General features: G+C 38.8%; 1 protein-coding gene across 1 annotated transcript in view; it reads left to right on the plus strand.

The window, feature by feature from the left end:
* Positions 1–21,291, plus strand: part of SEMA3A (semaphorin 3A) — a 388,300-nt gene that overhangs the window by 165,515 nt on the left and 201,494 nt on the right. The window contains exon 4 of the mRNA XM_073619547.1: positions 17,907–18,026. Within this exon, the coding sequence (XP_073475648.1) occupies positions 17,907–18,026 (120 nt within the window). The remainder of the gene's footprint in view (positions 1–17,906; positions 18,027–21,291) is intronic.

The raw sequence follows: 21,291 nt of genomic DNA on the forward strand, positions 1-21,291 counted from the left end.
TTGGAAGTCTTTGTGGTGACCGCTCCATGATGACTTTTCTTGATCCTCATTGAGTAAGTCTATGAGACAGATCCATAGATTAATTGGGTTCAGCGTAGGTGGTGCGTCTTTTCCATCCGAACGACCCTAATGTTCATCTGAAATTCGTCAATGAAGAGGGATCCTCAGACATCCTCCAGTCCTCTGGAAGAGTGTGGTCTATTGTTTGGAGTTCCGGCTTGAGAACCACCAGGGCGTGAAGATTTCATTTTCTTTGAATGCCGCTTGTCTGGCGAAGTAAGTGGTGATCTCGATTGTGTGTTCTCCAGAGGAGGTAATAGGAACTCCTGATACCATTCTGGTAATTCTATGAGTTCTAATTGAAGTGCTTGATAGAAATCTGGTAGATCTTCAGGTGATCTTAGTGTATGTTGTCTGCCATTGTGGTTCACCAGAAGTGCAAATGGGAAGCGCCACGTGTAACGAATGTCCTTTTCTCTGAGTTTGTCAAGGAGTGGTCGCAGGGCTCTGCGATTTTTTAGAGTTATCTGGGAGAGGTCATGGAAGAGCATAATAGTCTCGCCATTAAAGATGATTTGGTCGTTTCTGCGTGCTCTGCGCATGATGTCCTCTTTTAGGGAAAAGTTTTGCAAACAGCAAATGATATCCCGGGGTGGCATAGTATCAGGGCCTCTCGCTCTGAGTGCTCTGTGGGCTCTCACAAATTCTATGGCCGTGTCTTCAGGTCTGTCTAGTAGGCTGTTAAAGACTCTTTGCAGGGCTGGGAGTATTTGATCAGCTTCCACCGATTCGGGGATCCCCCTCACCCTTATATTGTTCCTCCTTCCCCTGTTATCCAAATCTTCTAAATGCTTATTGATTTCAATCTGTGATGGCAGCAGAGAAAGTGGCTTTAATGTCGGCTGCAAAGCCTGACATGCCAGGGTAGGTGAGCGGTAGATCGGGGTGAGGAGTGTTCCTACCAGTGTCATCCGCGGTGGATTGAGAGTCCTCGCTGAAATCGTCCTCCACTTGCGGCGTCGCCATCTTGGATCCCGACTTGCTGATCCGCTCCGCCGGGAGATTTCTAAGTAAATCCGATATGTTCCTTCCTTTATATGTATCCGCTGAACGGCGGGATCTGGTGCGGGGTGTTCCCAGATTCCTCCTGCTCATTATGAAGTGCTGTCGGCGCTAAGAGACGGGCTCAGGCTGCTGTTCCACCGGAGCTCCTGTACTAAGCGTCCATCTCTGCCGCGCGCCAAGCCACGCCCCCACTGTATATAATGTCAACAAAGCAGATATACATCTCATGGTGCAGTATGTTCAAAAAGTGGGGGTTTATTAATACATTTTCCAAAATACACACTCACCATACAGATGAAAAAACCTGCATGTGAATCAATATAAAACAGAGATATTTCCAATCAACAAAATGGCCGACCTCGGTGGGCGGCGATGTCTCGTGATCCTAGCTTCACCCAATGCATATCATTATAAAAAAACATCATCGGGGTCATCAGAAGCAGTATACATACTAATCTAAAAAAAAAAAAAAAACCACAACAAAACGAAATTTGTACTTGCATTAAATCGTTAAAGTAAAAAAAAAAAATTTAAATGCTGACAAAATTGCTCTTCAGTTTTAACTCACATTAATTTATCTAACATGATATAAAAATTTTGTTCAAATAATGCTTATCTGTTAGAAAGACAGTGTATAATTACGTATTATACAATTTTGCTTATTACATCCAGGAATATGTAATAATAACAGCTAAATGAAATACAAATAAAACAACCGGTATTTGCAGAATAAAACATTGCAACATTGGTGATTGCAGCCTCCTTGTATGTCTCAGGAAAGGTTTCATTTAAATAAGCCCAATGGTACATGAATACATATTTTTCTATTTAATTGTAAGCTATACTTTAACCTGTCTCACTTGAGTAGAGAGAGCTGGCAGAGAAACTATACACTAGTGTTTTTTCTGTGTGTATAATGCAATCTACACATCTAGCTTCAGGATTTGAAGAAAAAGTTCATGGATATGCATCTAATAGCGTTATGTGATTATTGTTTCATGATCCAGCATGCCTTATTTAAAATAGTGTAGTTTCCCTTATAGATTTAAAAGGTATATGACCATAGGAAGAAAAAAACGAAAAGAAGTGGCATTAATCCTTACATAGCCCAGGAAAAAGCCTTTGTTTTCAAAACGCAACATCTGCTGCTTGTTTATGTGAACAATATGAACCTTTAACAGTCATTCTGTATTCATCCTAACCTAAAACATATATTGTTGAAAATTCCACATTTCAATCCATTTGTCTGTGAAACAAAATGTTGCCATTTGGATGACCCAATGTTTATGTTTCTTGGCTGGCGATTTAATGATAACATTTTAGATTAACTAGGGTTTGCTCCATTTCATCTTCAGCGTTGATCTTTCAGTATGATAAAACATTTCCTGGAAAAGATTCACTAATCAGTATGTGCTAACACTGACTTCAGACTGCACATGCAATGTCCGCCAATTTGCAGATTGGCTATATGAACCTTATGTGGTTACCATACAGTGAAACAAAAATGTCACTTATGGTTTTATGCTGCTTTTTCATTGGAATAATACAGATTTAGCATCTGTATTCAGTACTGTAGCACTGCCCCACAGGAGCCACTGGTTATTTTGGGTCCTTCTGTCCTTCAAGAGGGTAACCTGCTGTAACTTTGTTTTTGTTTAATCAAATTTATTGGACAAAACTGCCCTGCAGAAAAAAAGAACAGTTAAATACAACAACAAACAGCAATGCACTATGGAATAAGTCACTGCTATACTAAACTACAGTAAGAGTGAGTTTTGGTCAGTAGTTTCAGGGATTACAGTCCACAGTTATACAATATATGTAAGCAGGCTCTTTATGTTTAGGTAAATATAAACAAGTAAAAAGATAAGTCTTAATAGTACCTAACTAAAGCCTGGTACACACTAACAGTTTTTAAAGAACTGACAGCTCCGGTCGGTGACACTGTACTAACCATGTGAGGTTAGTCCAGTGATCTCCCCCCACTAAGTTGTTGTTTTCTGACAGGGGGAATACTCCCCCGCCATACTACTCCAATCAGTGCTCTCTGCCATTGTTTGAGAGCGCTGATTGGGAATTGGTTGGCTGCTGGTTTTCCAGCATGCACGTCCAACATACACACAGGCAGAATGTTGGCCATTTTGTTGAACTGGCAAATGTCTCCCAATTCTGCCGTGTGTGTGGGGCTTAAGGGACTGTTCCTATAAAACTGACCAGTGTATTTTGTATATACTGTAAATGGTTGGTGTCTGGACCATGGATCTCCTGTTTGAGCACTCACTTCCAGTTGGAAGTATCTGTAATCCCACGCGTTGGCAAAGCAAACTGGAAAAATAGCCAGAGGCCTATCACCACTCTGGATAACCTCAGTGTAAGGCTGGCCATACATTATACAAGGCGATATAGCTGAATGAGGTGCATGGTACTCACAAGTAGCAAACTCTTTCTCTCTGCTTAGAAATAGGCAGCATTTCTCCCTCCAAACACAGCCACATGCTCTATCTCTATCTTCTGGAACGTGGTAGGGCATTCAGCAGCCAGAGAACAGCATATCCCGGAAACACTACATCACATGCACAGCAGTAATTCTGGTTCAACTCAACACAAAATTAAACAGTCACTTCAAGTGAATCTTTCCCATGTGAAAAACAGATCTTTCCATAAACACTGTTGGCCCTACTGTGGGCCATACATCTGTCATTTGGTGTCTGATATAGAATGTCATCCCTAAATAAGATCCCTCTGTCCTTTAGTCATTGTGGTAAATACATTGAGCCATGTAGGGCAGGAATTGGAAAATGCATCATTTGCTTAAAAGAGTAGGGAAGAATTGGCTTTGCCACTGAGGTATAACGGAAGGCAAGTGTGGAACAGAGATGAGCAAGTGGTATATTAGAAAAAAAGAAGAAGACAGCCAATACATGAATATGAGCAAATTCTGAAAAACACTGATCTTCTGCTGTTACAGCATAGACTGCAGTTCTACACATTGAGATCTAAAGAAAATTGAACACATCCAAAATCTGTGTTCCTTTTACACTAGTATATCAATATTATTATGCAGGAATTATATTATTATTATTATACAGGATTTATATAGCGCCGACAGTTTACGCAGCGCTTTACATCATTAGGGCAGACAGTACAAGTACAATACAATTCAATACAGGAGGAATCAGAGGGCCCTGCTTGTTAGAGCTTACAATCTAGGAGGGAGGGTCAAGTTATACATAAGGGTAATAGCTGTGGGGGATGAGCTAATGGAGAAAATAGTGCAGTTGTTAGATGGAGACAGGATAGGCTTCTCTGAAGAGGAAAGTTTTCAGGGATCGCCTAAAAGTGGATAAATTTGGAGACAGTCTGACAGATTGGGGTAGGGAATTCCAGAGGATGGGCGAGGCTTGGGAGAAGTCCTGGAGGTGGATATGGGAGGAGGTGATGAGGGAGCTAGAGAGCAGGAGGTCTTGGGAGGAACAGAGATGGCGATTAGGTTGGTATTTTGAGACTAGGTTAGTGATGTAGCTGGGGGCAGAGTTGTGGATGGCTTTGTAACTTATTGTTAGTATTTTGAATTTAATTTGTTGGGCGAGTGGTAGTCAATGGAGGGATTGGCAGAGAGGGGTAGCAGACACTGAGCGGTTTGTAAGGTGGATGAGTCTGGCAGCAGCATTCATGATGGACTGAAGGGGGTATAGTCTGTTTAAAGGTAAGCCAATGAGGAGTGAGTTGCAGAAGTCAAGGCGAGAGATAACCAGGGAGTGAATCAGGAGCTTTGTGGTTTCATTTGTTAGAAAGGGACGTAGTTTAGAGATGTTGCGCAGGTTGAGGCAGCAAGCTTTGGAAAGTGATTGGATGTGGGGCCGAAAGGAGAGTTCAGAATCCAGGATAACACCTAGCACCCTGACATGTGGGGACGGGTGGATGGTTTTGCCATTGCTATTTGACAGAGAAGTCAGGGGAAGAGGCACGTGGGGGAGGAAATATTATAAGCTCGGTTTTGGACAAGTTGAGTTTGAGGAAGTGGTGTGACATCCATACAGATATGTCGGTTAGTAAATTACTGATGCGTGAGGAGACTGATGGAGTGAGTTGAGGGGTGGAGAGATAGATTTGTGTGTCATCAGCATAGAAATGATATTGAAAGCCGTGAGAGGCTATCAGCTGACCCAGGGAAGAGGTGTAGATTGAAAATAAAAGAGGTCCAAGAACAGAACCTTGGGGGACAGAGAAGGGAAGAGGAATGGAGGAAGTAGAATTGTAAGTGACACTGAAGGTGCGTTGGGATAGGTAGGATGAGAGCCACTGAAGAGCACAGTCACGGAGACCGAGGGAGTAAAGTTTTTTGAGGAGGAGGGGGTGGTCAACCGTGTCAAAGGCAGCTGAAAGATCCAGAAGTAGGAGTACAGAATAGTGTCCATTGGTTTTTGCAGTTAGTAGGTCATTTGTGAGTTTTAAAAGAGCAGTTTCTGTGGAGTGTTGAGGGCGAAATCCAGATTGAAGGGGATCAAGAAGGTTGTTTTTAATGAGGTGGTCATTCAGTTGGTTGTAAACCAGGCGTTCAAGGAGTTTAGAGGAAAAGGGGAGCAAGGAGATAGGGCATAGGTTGTTAAGATTGGTAGGGTCCAAGGACGGCTTTTTGAGTATGGGGGTGACCAGTGCATGTTTTAGAGCATCGGGGAAGATGCCAGAGGTGAGAGAGAGATTGAAGATGTGGGTTAGAGAGTGTAGGATGGAGTCAGAGGGCGACCGTAGCATTTGAGAGGGAATAGGTTCCAGGGGACAGGTGGTTAGGTGGGCAATAGAAAGGAGTTTAGCAACTTCATCTGTAGTAGCAGGTTTGAATAGGGGGAGTGTCAGTTGTACCTGTTGACATTGGGTCTTAGCTGGGGGAGATACCTGTAGAATGGAGATTTCATCACGGATTGTATCAATCTTGTTTTTGAAGTGATTAGCGATTTCCTGGGCAGTGAGTAAGTCAGTGGGTGGAGGCGGTGGAGGACAAAGTAGAGAGTTGAAGGTAGAGAAGAGTTTACGAGGATTGGATGAAAAGGTGTTAATAAGAATTGTAAAATAGGCTTGCTTGGCAGTGTGGAGGGAAGAATAGTATTTTTGGAGGGTAGATTTGTATTGGTTGAAGTCTTTGAGAGACTTAGTCTTGTGCCACAGACGCTCAAGAGCGCGACTACGTTTTTTGAGAATTTTAGTGTCATCTGTTTGCCAGGGTTGTAGGGGTCGAGGCCTGATTCTGCGTGTAGTGAGGGGAGCGAGCTTGTCCAGGGTGGAGGACAGAGATTTATTGTAGATGGACGTGGCTTGGTTGGGGCAGGACAGGGGAGAGATTTTGTCATAGAGGTGGTCAGTAGCAGAATAAAGGAGAGAGGAGTTGAAGTTGCGAAAGTTTCTACGGGTGATGGTTAGGCGATTGGAGGGAAAGGTGGTGGAAGACAGGGGGAGAGAGAAACTAATAAGGTGGTGGTCGGAGAGAAGAAAAGGATTGTTTGAGAAGTTGCATGGAGTGCATAGGTAGGAGAATACAAGGTCAAGGGTGTTGCCATCAGAGTGAGTAGAAACCTGTACCCATTGCTTCAGGTCAAATGAAGAGGTTAGACTAAGAAGTTTAGAAGTAGCAGGAGTGTTTGTATTAGCAGGGATGTTGAAATCACCGAGAAGGATTGTGGGAATTTCCGAAGAGAGAAAGTAGGGTAGCCAGACAGAGAACTCATCAAGGAAAGTTGTTATATAATGCCAACAGTTTGCAGAGGGCTTTACAATATGAACACAAATGGTAAAGATACAGTAGTAGATTACTTTTTAGAGGAATGCCAAAGAGATATATCATCTTCTCAACAGCTTTTTTAACCCTGAGAATTCTAACCCACCACACTGCAACCTCGTAAGTGCTACATGTTGTTTAATTTTTGCCATGGCCACAGCATGTGTACAGCCCTGAACAACTGTAATGCCCTTATTCAGGGAAACTATTGCTAAAAAGGTGGTTGGTGTTAAAACTGTGGCTTAACCATCTGATTTTACCACCGTACGGCAGTCTTAGTAAATGAGCTTAAAACTGAAGAGGAATGCACCTAAAATCATACTTAAATATTTTCAGGCATGAATGAGAATTTATCTATACTATGATATACATTATGTGAAAGTTATCCTTATGTTTGGAACACACAGAAGGACATGTTAGAGAAAGACTTGATTTGCTGCCAAAATTTGGATGGAAATGTATTTTCTTCCAAACAAGCACCCCCCCAAAAAAAGTTACCATGGACCTTTGTTTTCCTTTTTATTTATTTATTACTAAATCTATATTTTTTGTTTTCCCTTTAAACCTGTCAACCTAATGTGTAACTGAAAGGTAAGCTGCTACAATACAATACAAGACAAAAGAATGTAGCTGCAGATGATTTGCCTTCATCTGTATATGTAATCTATACCCTGGCCTTTTGTTTTTATTGATTTAATTTTGAAAATTTCTGTGACAGTAATAAAGGGCATATGATTTCTGCTGGTCATCACATGGAAAGTGTTAAACAGTCATCCAGAAAGCATTTTGTAATAAAGGATGTACGTGGTTCATACTTTGTTTAAATCAGAAGAGATGGTATGCTAAAGATATATTGTCTCTCGGCAAAGGGTTTTCAATTACAAGCATATGCAATTTGCTTAGATTTTTTTTTCTCCCGTGCTAGCCAAAAAGGAAGCAAATATAGAGTTTCTTTTGAGAAAATAATGCTTGGGATCTATATAAACATTCCTACATTTTGTTTGAATCTCTCTGTGTGTGGCAGATGTTTGACAGATGGATAGACTTTATTTTCGTAACTGTCCATGTAGTCTTCTTGAAATAGCTAAACCATTGTTCTCTGCATGTAGGACCTGAAGTACCAGTGCTTTCCATGTTTAATGTATCAATGTAGTCTCCAAAAGTGATGTGTTTATTACTAATCAAATTTGTGAAAGGTTACTTATAATAGTCCAGCACAGCAGAGGAACAGCATTTTATTCTTTTTTAAGAAGCTTGTCAAATGCTGCCAGTGTGATGGTATTTAAAAGTAGAGTATACTTCAGTTTTTAATAAATTAATTTGGTACATCTAATTACATGAAATTCAACTATTGTCGGCGTGCAGATTATCTCATCAAGTGTGCTAGGTAATGTGCAGTATTTTCAGAAAGATTAGCAGTGATGCTGGACAGCACTAACGTTCAGAAGTTACATCCTGTAAGACCCAACTACTGTATATGGAATGTATCATCAATTCTAAATAATTAGGCTTCATGCACATGTGCAGAAGAAAGGTCACTTTTAGAGGCATTTTTCCTTTTTTATGTCTTTGGACGCAGCCATATTTTGGGCAATGGGGTGGATTTACTAAAGGCAAATAGACTGTGCACTTTTCAAGTGCAGTTGCACTAATTTTCCATAGTAAATTTAAATATGGTAAAGTATCACTTTGTAAAGAATCGGGTGCAAGGAAATTAAAAAAAAAAACTGAATTTTTGCTTGCATATGATCGATTGGAAATCAGCAGAGCTTTACTAAGCCCTGGGGAAATGGGTGCAATTGCAATGGCAGAGTGCACAGTCTGTTTGCCTAAAGTAATTCCATCCAATTGTGTCCGTGAACATTGCAGCATTTAGGTTTATATTTTAGAGTAGCATTCAGATTCATAAAACACCCCATCCCTGCATTTAGAGAGGATTTTACTGGCATACTTTTCCCTAATAAGCGCAAAAATGTGTGTAAACGTGAGTGTATGCACATAAATACATTACAGTTACCAAAATAGATTAATATTCTAGTCAACAGAATGAGATTATGGAATGAGCTTCTAAATGACATATGCCTGTACATAAATGCAAACAAATGTGTGCAGCTACATGCGAAAAGCAATTTTTACTGCTAGCTCCTGAAAGAAAGATCCAGCATAAATAGGAATATTTTTTATACCACATGTTTATGAAGCTCAAACTTTATCTTCTTACATTAGTGTGCCAAAATTATCTGTTACATGTAAGTATTGTTAATGTAAATGTTTTTACATTTTTCTCTCATATATGCCACATGTTTTGGTATTCCTTTATAATATAACACAGCCAATGTTTATCAGATTAGTTCAAATAGGGACATAAACACAAAGGGTGGGTCACACTATTGTGAATTGGATGCGGGTTTCTCCGCATCCAATTTGCATAGTAGGAGACCGGCTCTCTATGGAGCCAGTTCACACATCTCCGCTGCGGCTCCAGATGTGAATTGCACAGCGGTCCTGTGTGTCTTTTGGTCTGTTTCAGGTTTGAATTCAGCTCAAAATTCGGGCTGAAAGCGGACCTGAAATAGTGAATGGAGACTCTTGCTGTGAGCCGCTGCGTTCTCCAATGTGAACCCAGCCAAAGTCCTTTACCCGTAGCAACCAGGAAAACCCATTCTTTGTTCACTAACTGAGGTTGTCAAGCATATCAACAAATGAAAAAAAAAATGACAACCATATATACTGTTCATGATTACAAGAGGGAGTCCCATACATCCAAGTTTTCCTTGGGTCTTGCCCCTTGTTCATGACAGGGGAGTCCCAATTAGGACAGCACATTATTTCATAGAATTTATACTAGTGTCTACATTTGTACAGTAAAATCAGTATCTGAAAGTCATTCTATTAAAACTTGGCTGCAGATCATTGTATGTAGATAGAAATTGTACGCATAGCCATCCACCAGCCAAACAATATGAGAGCCTGTTCCTCTGGAATGGTGGCTTTTACATGGCCTTCTAAGGGGCCACAGGCTGGGGTAGTGGCATAATACTTACTGTTTTTTAAGGATGTTTGATATATAGTTAATAAATATGATTTACTTTTCTATTTTTTTGTAATTTGTACAATTTTTGTTTGGTTGCATGTGTTGATCATGTGTTGATTTCCTTGACAACTTCAGTTAGCGGACAACAAATGAATATTCCTGTATTTTAGATGTGACATCTCAACATCTCAACAATTATGGGAATATTTGTTAGAGAATCACCAACCTATGATGAACCTAAGGGAAGGTTACCAATAGTAACCAATCAGATTCTTATATTACTCTGAAAAAGAGAATTCTGATTGGGTGCAAAAACAATGAACCATTTAAATCAGTCACACCCCCTCCCCAAAGACATAAATTCCACATTACTATTTAGGGTGCACCAATCAACCTAAAAGTCATGCAGATATTTGTAAATATATTTGCTTCATCTGAATAGATACCTGCAGATTGCTGTTGCTTGCACTCAATGATTACATGATCAAACAGATCTACATTCAGATGTATCAGTGGCATTTGGATTGCTGATTCTGTCATCATGAAATACCAATAATACAGATACATAAACAGACTTCAACTAACTCTTTCTAAAGTCTAATTTGGAAGCTAATTAACCTACTAGTATTTTTGTGGGGGAAAACACCCAGAGGATACCCACACAAGCACAGAAAGAGCATAAAAACTGCAGGAGGAAAGTGCCCCTGATGGAAAATGAACCCTGGATCATAGTGTTGTAAGGCCACATGTATAACCTCAAATCTTTTATACTACCCTTGTATTAGACCTGCATTCATTTGGCTAGCTACAATGTATATCTTTATAAAATGATGAGTAACTCTGGCTCTTAACCATGATTTTGTGTGACTCATTTAAAATAATCATACAAAGCAAATCTGTTATTAAAACACAATTTATTTCCTATTTGCCAAATGTGAAATGGTTCAATGTAAAGGTTTAATGCAAAAAGTGTTTTATTTCCTTCTCTGTGTGTTAACATAATCATTTAACAAAATCTGGTCATATTTAGACAGTTAAGCACAACTATTGATAGACTAGACACTGGCTATAACCACAAAAGACAAATTTATGATATCTTACAATAGTTTATTTATAAGTCCATCCAACCAGTTCAATTTAGACTAAAGGGAAAATTTAAACACTACAGTTGACATATTGATAAGAATATGTAGACGATGTGCTTTAAATAATAAATAGGCTAAATATACATTCCTATGCAGCGGGGTTGTATTTCTGTTTACTGAACATGCCTAGTTGTAGTCTTTGCTCTCATTGTTTATTTAAACCATGGAAAGACCTGAGTGTAAAATATTAATGTATTTGTACATGTTTCTCACAGTACTGCTGTGCCAGACTGTCATAGCTCATAGCTCATCTCTTGTATGTTAGAGTATGGGAAGGTTTAGGAAGATCGTATCTTTTAATTACCAGTATTCATTTTATGTCTGTTGATGGTTAAATGTGCTCTTGGATTTTTAGGCCAGTGTTTTTCTCAAACCAAAGATAAGTTTCACAGAAAGAACAATGAGTAACTACATGTGTTGTATGGGAAAGAAGAACATTTACCTTTAGACCAAAATCAATTCAAGTGCAAGCTGTTCTGTTCTGACAGCTTTGTCTAAAAGTATGACAGAATGTTATTAAAAATATGACATAGTAATTTATACACCAGTATAAGGTTGATCATACTCAGGTAGTTAACAACATGTTAGACATCAAACACCTCAACCTCTTGCATTAGAGTGGCTTCATAATTACCATTTTTTTTTTTAAATCCAAATGTCCTGCTTTTTATTAAGCTGTCTTTTTCCAGAGAGAGAGAGAGAGAGAGAGAGAGAGAGAGAAAAAAAAAGGAAACCATTGTAGGTATAAAATACAAGGTGCTAGAGCAGGGGTAGGCAACCTCAGTCCTCCAGCTGTTTTGAAACTACAAGTCCCATGAGACATTGCAAGACCCTAACAATCACAGGTATGACTCCTAGAGGCAGAGGCATGATGGGATTTATAGTTTCAATACAGCTGGAGGGCCGAGGTTGCCTACTCCTGTGCTAGAGGCACATGAGAATGCATGTTATTTTTTTATAGTAGCACCTTACTTTTACTAATGTACATCAAGTTTGTGTATTTTGAGAGCAGAGACCCAAACTATTAATTACAAAAATAAATAAATTCCCTTACCTTGGGGTCTTTGGTATTGATGTCACATACACAGTAGTAAACAAAGCTGAGAGCATAGTCTCCCAAATTGGACCTGACAAATGTTCGGGTGTCTGTGAGCAACATCAAAGCACTGGACCTGCTGCCTGCCAAATGGTTTTCTGGCTAGCCAACAATTATGTTCAGCTGGAAGTTATTGCTTCTTATTAGGATTGTGCTGGTGCTGATGGTTTTTGTCAGCTCTCCTCTACCTCTTACAGAAGTATAAACATGTATGCACCGGTGATCTTACCTTGCATGTTTTGGGCATTTCTTTGTAAAAAAAAAAAAAAACATTTGGCAATGTTTTAGATATGTTTTCTTTCTTTTGGGATTGACAGTTTATTGTGCTAAGTGTTGTTATAATGGATGTTGTAGCATATTTAAGAGCATTCAATTGTGACTGCCAAATTTAAATAAGACCTTATCTGCCTAAGGCTTCCTACACATGGTCAAACACTTTTTACAAAATTCAAGCAGTTCTAAGCGTGCTGATATCACCAAGAGCCTGCTAAAATGATTCAATTGTTTTTACATAAAACTAGCATAAGAACCTGACTCTGTCTTCATATTTGACTTATGTAATCTTCTATGCAACAATATTCAGACTGGAAAAGGTGAAGAGCAACATTATGAGCCAAACAAAGCTCTACTGGTTACATTGTGCACATGTAAATGTGTTTATAGGAAGAGAGAACACAGAACAAATTCATCATGTGATGCTGCTCCTTTTTATGCATATAAGGCTACATAAATGGGTGTAAACATTTTACCAATCTTATTACACATGTTTTTTCCAGCAAACTTCCCATGTAATTATCAGTAAATACTTGAGTAAAACTATCTTTTTTTCCCCAGTACCTGCATCTAGCATACGTGTGTATGTATGTCCTCAGGTACAGATTTTTGGATTTGTGTTACAGATCTGAATGTGAGGCATTTTTACACACTTGTTTAAATGTCTCCATTGAAACCATGCAGATGCATACAGATCTGTAAAAAAAAAAAATGCTTGTAAATATACTTTTAAGGGTGTGTAAAAGAGGAAACACATGCATTATATACAGTAACCCATACACACATATATGGTGCAGAAGCTTATTGACCGGAAGATCCGGTGTTCATACATCAGTACCAATCACATTCAATCATAGGCATGGTCATGGTCAAGGGTATACTACTCAAAATTCAAACCGCAGTGTGGTTTGTAGAAAGGACCAAGACCTAAATATGTGGTATTGCTGGGGTGACTATAAAAAGAAAACAGAGGTGGCCACCACATCTAAGGCCTGGTAAGATGCAATATATTACATTTTGTCTTGGGTTTAAAAATGTTTTAAAATGTTAACCGGCACTGTCATTAAATTCTGTATTCAGCACTCCCAGACTGTCGCAAAGGGTGTTTTAATGGAAAAGCTGCTTGACATTTACTATATGCTTTGCAAAATGCTTGCTAAATCTGATAATTTTTTGCCTATCGTTTACAAGCTTGAATGAAAATATGTCCATGACATGCATATGAGGTTTAAACTGACACTATCAGGGAGATTTACTAAAACTGGTGAACAGAAAATCTGGTGCAGCTTAGCTGTGCAAAGCAACCAATCAGCTTCTAACTTCAGCCTGTTCAATTAAACTTTGACAATAACATCTAGAAGCTGTTTAGTTACTATGTACAGCTGCTCCAGATTCTCTGTGCACCAATTTTAGTATCCCCTCCATTGTTTTATACAGCTGTCTAGTTTGTAAGGTGCCTTTTGAGGCTGGGTTCACACCTCCGATGGATGCTGCTCATAGCAGGGGTCCAGTGCGTCCCTGTTCTCCATTTTATGGATGAATCAGGGCTGAATTTTTGCCAGAATTCGGCCCTGAAATGGAGCAAACAACGTTCCAGTGCAAGCCGCTCCGGACCCTCAACTGAGATATGTGAACCGGCTCCATAGAGATCGGGTCACAATCTCCTGTCATGCAAATTGGATGCGTGGAAACCCACTTCCAATTCACATAGGTGTGAACCTAGCCCAAGGGAGTAAATTCAAGTTCTGAGCAATAGTCGTCTTATACATTCAGACCAACCCACACTAATGCCACAGAACATGGTGCTGTCCATAGACCATAACAGATATGTGTCAGTGCCAAATCATAGGCAAATTTTAATAAGATCTGTGAGACTCTAAAAACTTGTTTAGACTAAAGGAAATCTGTTGGTCAGATCAATTATTAAAAAATCTGCATACATATAAAAGGAAACCTGGACTGAGAGAAATCTGGAGACTGTATGCTGAAAATGCTAGTTGCATGTACTAACACTCAACAAGAATGCAGATACCATAGTCATTGCAATGTCAGAATTCCCAATCTGAAAATTTGTTTTAAGTCAGAGGGTACTAAAGGCAATAAATGCCAGGCAACTAGTATTTTCAAAATGAGGGATGACAGCAAAGTGTATTTAAAGCTAAAATCTCTTTTTTATATTTTGTATAACTTTAGAAGATTTCAAACTGTCTGTGACTGTCTGGAGATTTACCCTCACTATTTGTTTCTTGTAACTATTTTTATCATTTATTTATTTATTACAGGTACTTATATAGTGCCAACAATTTATGCAGTGCTTTACACATATATTGTACATTCACATCAGTCCCTGCCCCCAAGAAGCTTACAGTCTAAGGTCACATTCATACACATACTAGGGCCAGTTTACACAGGAGCCAATTCACCTACTTAATATTTTATATAGTTGGAAGAAACCAGAGTACCCAATGGAAACCCACACAGGTACAGGGAGAAAATGCATACTCAATGCATGTATTGTCATTGTTGGGATTCAAACCAATGACCCTAGTGCTGCCAGACAGAAGTATTGTCACTGGTACAAAAAATGATGGGAAATTCACAATTATTTAGTTGTAGCAGGTACAGCAGGTGATATTAAATCTTACAATGGATAACCCTGTTCTGGTAACAACTGTTTAAGAGAGGATGTTATTTTGGTGCAAACTCCTCTTACTTACTGCTGTGTCTCAGAAAAAAAAACGGACAAGGACCTTAACAACTACCTAACTTTTTTTGAAACAAAAACATTTTTCCTTTTCACACACGTTCGCGCCCCTTGCACATGGCGTAATGCCTAGTGTATGGACATACTTAGCACAGCATATTTTTGCCCATTTGTCTGCACTGGCATTTATACCTGATGTATGGGTGTATTTTTCAAAATGTAAAATTTTACTTTTTGAAAACTACACCCATATGCCTGGGCAAGTACACTTTGATATTAGCTGTTATTTGTGCACATCATTTTTTTATATATTCCTATGGACAAAAATACTCTGCAGCTGTGGCTTTGAGGTGCCACAACAACAGATGAATTTTACACTGTACATCCATATGCTTGACATTATGACCATGTGCAAGAGGCCTAAAACATTTACAATATTTTTTACTCATACACAAATCTATATTTTCCAATTTCAACTCTGTTGATGCACTAAATTGCACTGTGACACAATATACTTTAATGTTAATTTTTATACTAAGCTGCTAAAGATATGAATATATTGATCTGTGCAGGAGAGGCTGGAATGAATGTTTTTTTAGGCCCAGAGCCAAGAAGGAGGTGAGAGTTGTGTCGTGGTTATGACACACGTCCATATACATAACACCTTTGGAACTGTTCTGTCTCAGATCTGAAAATCTGCTGCAAACAATTTTTAACAGGCAGTTAGGTTAGCAAAATATCAGTCTGCTCTCTAAGTGTAACTGACATTAACCCTGTAGCATGCCAGAGTTGCATCACACAACATCAAGTTTACAGCACAACAAATGTACAACTGAATCTTAAAGTGGGCCACATAAGCGCTAAACAGATTTTTTTTTCTTTTTATAGTTTGAATTTACAGTTTTAGCAAGTCTCTTTGGATCTGCAATGAACAAAAATATCAGAATGTGTGTGGACACAGAACAAGGGATCCTAACATTTGATAGCTCAGATTTTAATGCAGGAAAACACACAAACGACCCTATTGTTTAACATTGTGCCACAGCCGCTTTATAACTGGGAGATACCTAGATGTCAGTGCTTTGGAAAAAGGATTATGTGTTTGTTCCGATGCATGGGTATGCATTGAGGGCCCATAAGCAATATGCATACAAAAAGCATGTATACCTAAATGGATTCAGGGGAGGTTATAAAGAGTATCTAAGACTATACAGGACATGTTAGTGAGGGTGATAAATTAATGTACCTATAATATACAGATACATGAAACCAAGTCATGCACCGCCTGCGGAGGTACAGTAAGACAGGCATGTCTACATGGAGTTGCACTCTTTCCCTGCCTCTGCAGCTATCACACAGACAGCGTAGAATTCAGAGACGCTAGTTGCCCTTCAGGTCTATTCCACTTGTGATTGACAACATGGAAGTGAGTTGATTCATAGCCAATAGACAGCCTGCTGTTGGCTATAGAATCCACCCAGTACTCACTGTGAATCACAAGTTGAGGGTGGACCTGATAGGAAACTAGTGGCTGAGCTTTCCCATCAGGCTCTGCACAGCATCAGCATAACTGGGTGCTAGGCCTCCTAAAAAACAGATATGCTGACAGGAAGGGAGAGGAGGACTTAGTGGTGGTAAGTATGTTGCCTGCTACATCGAGTACAGAGACAGACACCCTTATAAAAATGGCTTATAAGATGCACATTTTAACATGTGCTAAACATGTATGTATAGTACATAGGTGTTAATGCACCCTATAGCAGACTATTTCTTTACTTAGCTTATAACATCTATCTTACAATGCAGTGTTTACTATGTTCATTCCTGCTGATAAGGCACCTGTGTAAGCCACAATGAAAAAAAGTATTATAATAAAAATACTGTATTTAGTGAACAAATGAAGAGTTATATTTTATCAGGCCATATATTTATGGTAAGATTTACTTATATCTTTCCATAGGTCTTATAAATGCACTATGTATCAATACTTAACAGTCTTTTAAACTCATTACAAATAAAAAAAAGGAAACTCAGTACACAATTTTGTGCCAGAAACTAACCCTCTTTTGTGTTAGCTTTTGAGTCATGGAGACCGACCCTAACTGGTGAGTCAGTGAAATTGGGGACGCTGTACCCGTAAAGCACTTACATTAGGTGGTTCAGCATTCATACAATAGTGAGTGGATGGATTCTTTTCTTTTGCCAGAAACTAATCCTACAAGTAACTTATTGCTAGTAACAGAACTAATAATTTTTATTAAATATATGTCTTTATACAAGATTTTGCCTAAAATACATCTACCACTCCACAGTTAGCTACATTTACCTAATTTATCAGCTGGCCTAAAAGAACTCAATGTAAATGTAACCTTAGCAGGATCAAAGGATCATTATAGTACTAATGAAATACCACATTTACTGCTAAACTATGATTTTAGGATGTAGGGCAAGCTACATACAGCAACCTGCTATGTTCTTTTGCTTTATGACATGTGGTGCCCAATGGCCCACACTGCATACCTTACAGCCTTTCGTTATCATTGGATGGAAAATAAACTGGAGGCATATACTATACACAAGGGATCTACAAGAGTGGCACTGTGAAGGAAGAGGTATCTATAAAGAAATAAAGATTTTTCATTGACAGGGAGATTAATTACTAGAAATTAAAGGTTTTTTTTTTTTTTCAAGAAATGTGTTCTTTAATGATGCATGATTGGAATTGGCATCTGAATAGTATTAGTGGCATATGTACATAGGCTATGTATTTACTGTGCCCGAATATACTAATTTTCAATTTCTGTTTCTTTCCACAGAGAGAATGTGCCAATTTTATTAAGGTTCTGAAGGTTTACAACCACACTCATTTGTATGCCTGTGGAACTGGAGCTTTTCACCCTGTCTGTACCTATGTTGATGTTGGCCACTATCCGGAGGTAAAATTAAAAATGTGTTTATGTAATATGTCAAGTAGATGTTAGTGAATGTGGTAGGCCATTAGCTAACCGTGTCACCAGCAATGCAAAGCCTACTCCCAGCAACAGATGCCATCTTTTTAGTCAAGCATAAAGAAATGATGTATAGGCAGATATAAATATATAAACAGAGCCACTCCTGAACTTACACATTTTGTATGTTCACGCCATATGTGTGGAGACTACAGCAATTATTCACTGTTTAATGTGCACAAATCAAACATGATAGTTTTCACCAAGACTGTGAATATTTCTATAGTTTATTTAAACATATTAAAATACTTTTGTTTGGTCTACACACATTCTGTTGGAAGGGTATAGTGAAATATGATATGGGTTAAGTCTATATAGAAATGTGTACAGTTCAAATGCTGTATAACCAAATATCACTGTGGTTTTTATGAAGCTCAGAACTGTTATGGGCAATTGCCGGGGCTACCCACAACCACTTCATTCCACTTTCTTATCTGACAGATTCTGCCAAACCTCCATTCCTACTTAAAAAATAAAGCAGGGAGCAGGGTTCCAAAAGCCACAATGTGTTGCAGCCAACAGCAACCAGTCCTCTTTCTAATTTTGGAAATGTAGTTTATACAAAAGAAAAATTAAGATGGGATTTCTCAGCTGTACAGTACATGGTTTGTTTTTGGTTCTTCATTAATCAAATTGATCTGCAAAATGCTGCTTATATAGTATGACCCACATACACATACTCATTTTTTACAAACATAATTCTGTTTCCCATAGCAATAGATTAGAATTCCCTTTTCACTGACCTGACTACAGCAAACTGAAAGGAGATATTGACTATTTTGAAAAAAAATCCTTATAGCTATAGTCACATCTCTTACCTGTAATGAAAGATGTCTTAAATTGTGCAGGCAGCCAAATCCTGTAAAAGTCTTCACTTTGCAGGGATACCTGTTCTCTTCCAGTCTCTAAATTTCTGGTGCTGTAATTATTATTATTATACAGGATTTATATAGCACCAACAGTTTGCACAGCGCATTACAATGCTAGGGATGGTTAACAGCGTTGGGTCTTCAGGCAGAGCAGCATTACAGATGGTCCAGCAGGGTTCCCTCCTTCTCCCTCCTCCATTGAGGAAAGTTCTTTCATTGATTACACAACTTGTAATGCAATCTGCAAATGAGTGTGAGAATCCTGTGTCTGATCAGGCTATCCCCCATTCACAGTGTAATTAACAAAATAACTTTTCTATGGAGTAGAAGGAGGCATTCTCCATTGGACCATCTGCACTGCTGTTCTGCCTGTGTATCCTTTATATACAGTATAACAGTGCTGTAAGTTAAAAGAGAAGCATGGCCAAAGCTTTTTTGGTCGTTCTTCTCTTCTTCTCACAGAGTCATGTGTGCTCTTTTGTGACCCAGAATCAGCTGACCGCTAAAGTCCACTGTCAGCTGATGTCACAGAGCCGCTCAAGGCTCTGGAAGGACCCCAACCATTTTGTTGGGATCTACCCAGCTGCCTTACTGACAGCTGGCTCCATTTCTCAGCACGCAGCTGAGAGTATAAACCAGCTACTCCCACCCCCTCTCCATTCCAGTGCTCCAATGAGATCTGGAAGAGAAGAGCAGAGAGCGGTCCCTCCAGCGTTCGGTCATGTGATCGCTCAGTTCTCAGGCTTAGCATCAGGGGACAGCTGCAGCATCACACCAATGCTGCAAAATGGAGGTGACTATGTATGTTTTTTTTTTTTTTTTTTACTCACCCCAAACTTCTTCTTTAACTCATAATTATTTGGAGCAAAATGTAGATAGCATACATATTAAATACAAGCAATACTGAAGGATGTGCCTAAAGCTGCATTTAATAAAGTCAGCAGTGAGGACAATAGATATGATTGTTTGAATTTAGATGCAGAAATACTGCCACATTGGATGTTATTAACATAACATGCTAGCTGTGTCTTATATGTTTTCTGGTTTTAATTATTTTCAAATACTTCTATTTGTTTTAACAGCTAAGTGGTTAGAAGCAAAGATTGCAGTGGTCTCAGCACTGATTGGGTTCAGAGAGGGCAAGGAATGCAATGTGGCCACTGGCAGCCTTGTACTTCTATTTGTCCGTCATCTGTATGTTAACCTTCTCCTTGACATGACTTGGCATCTTTACGACAGCTCTCATTCTTTAGATATTAAAATGTTCAAGGAATTAAGATGCTGCACCTCAGTTTAGGACAAATGTTTTTTACCTTAAACATAGAACTTCTATAATTCCTAAAGGTTGTGCCTTTTAATGAAACATATACTGAGAGAAATATGGAAGCTGCTATTGCTAATTGCTTTCTCAAAATGCTGGTTACGTGGCTGTGTCTGGTCTCAATGCTTCCTCAACTGCTACACTGGAACAAAAAGGCAACTAATGAAATCAGGGGATATCGAACATCCTACACACTTCAACCATGTTAGTTATTGAATCCATTGAACCAAAAGAAAAGCCAGGCAGCTAACATTTTCAAAATGAATAGTGGAGGCCTATATATTTTCTCAGTGCAGGGTTCTATTAAATGCGTGTGCCTAATTTTCATATGTAATGGTCAAAAATTCAAAACAAATTGAAGAAGTACAGAAAGTTATTACATTTCAGCCAATAATAACTAATAGAGAGCTTACAGCCCATCCCACACATCATAAATAATGTGTGTATGTGTCCCAGAACTCTGATAGCAATTCACATTTATTACAGCGTCTTTTTTGGGTACAATGTCTATAGCATACAAGCAGAAATTATGCTAAGACGACTGCTAAAGCAATTTGTATGCCATGTTGACCATGGTATAGGAATTTCTGTAAAGCAAAAAAAGCGCTATTTATTAAAAAAAAGTTACTTATATGGGGTGGTGTGTCATTGGCCCATATATATTTATGCATACTGTACAAACTGAAGAAGTTCATTTATATAGATTTATATTTTTTCTATGCAAAATTGTTTAGTATCAATAAAATTTTACTAACGGTTATTTTTTTAAAATTAAAATAACAAACGTGGTATATTTACCTGGTATTGCATAGAGCAGCTCCAGACCTCCTCTTCTGGGGTTCCCTTCCAGTGCTGTCCGCTCCTCCTCTTCATTGCCTGCTATGGGGGGCAGATGTGCTGGCTTGTTCCTGAGCCAGGATCTAATCTTGGAAGGTATTTTATGAAGTTAAAAAAACCTTTATCCTTTACAACCACATTAATTTTGGCAATAGCCTATGTAAAA

The sequence above is a fragment of the Aquarana catesbeiana genome, linkage group LG03, assembly GCF_042186555.1.
Source record: "Aquarana catesbeiana isolate 2022-GZ linkage group LG03, ASM4218655v1, whole genome shotgun sequence".
Classification (NCBI taxonomy): Eukaryota; Metazoa; Chordata; class Amphibia; order Anura; family Ranidae; genus Aquarana; species Aquarana catesbeiana.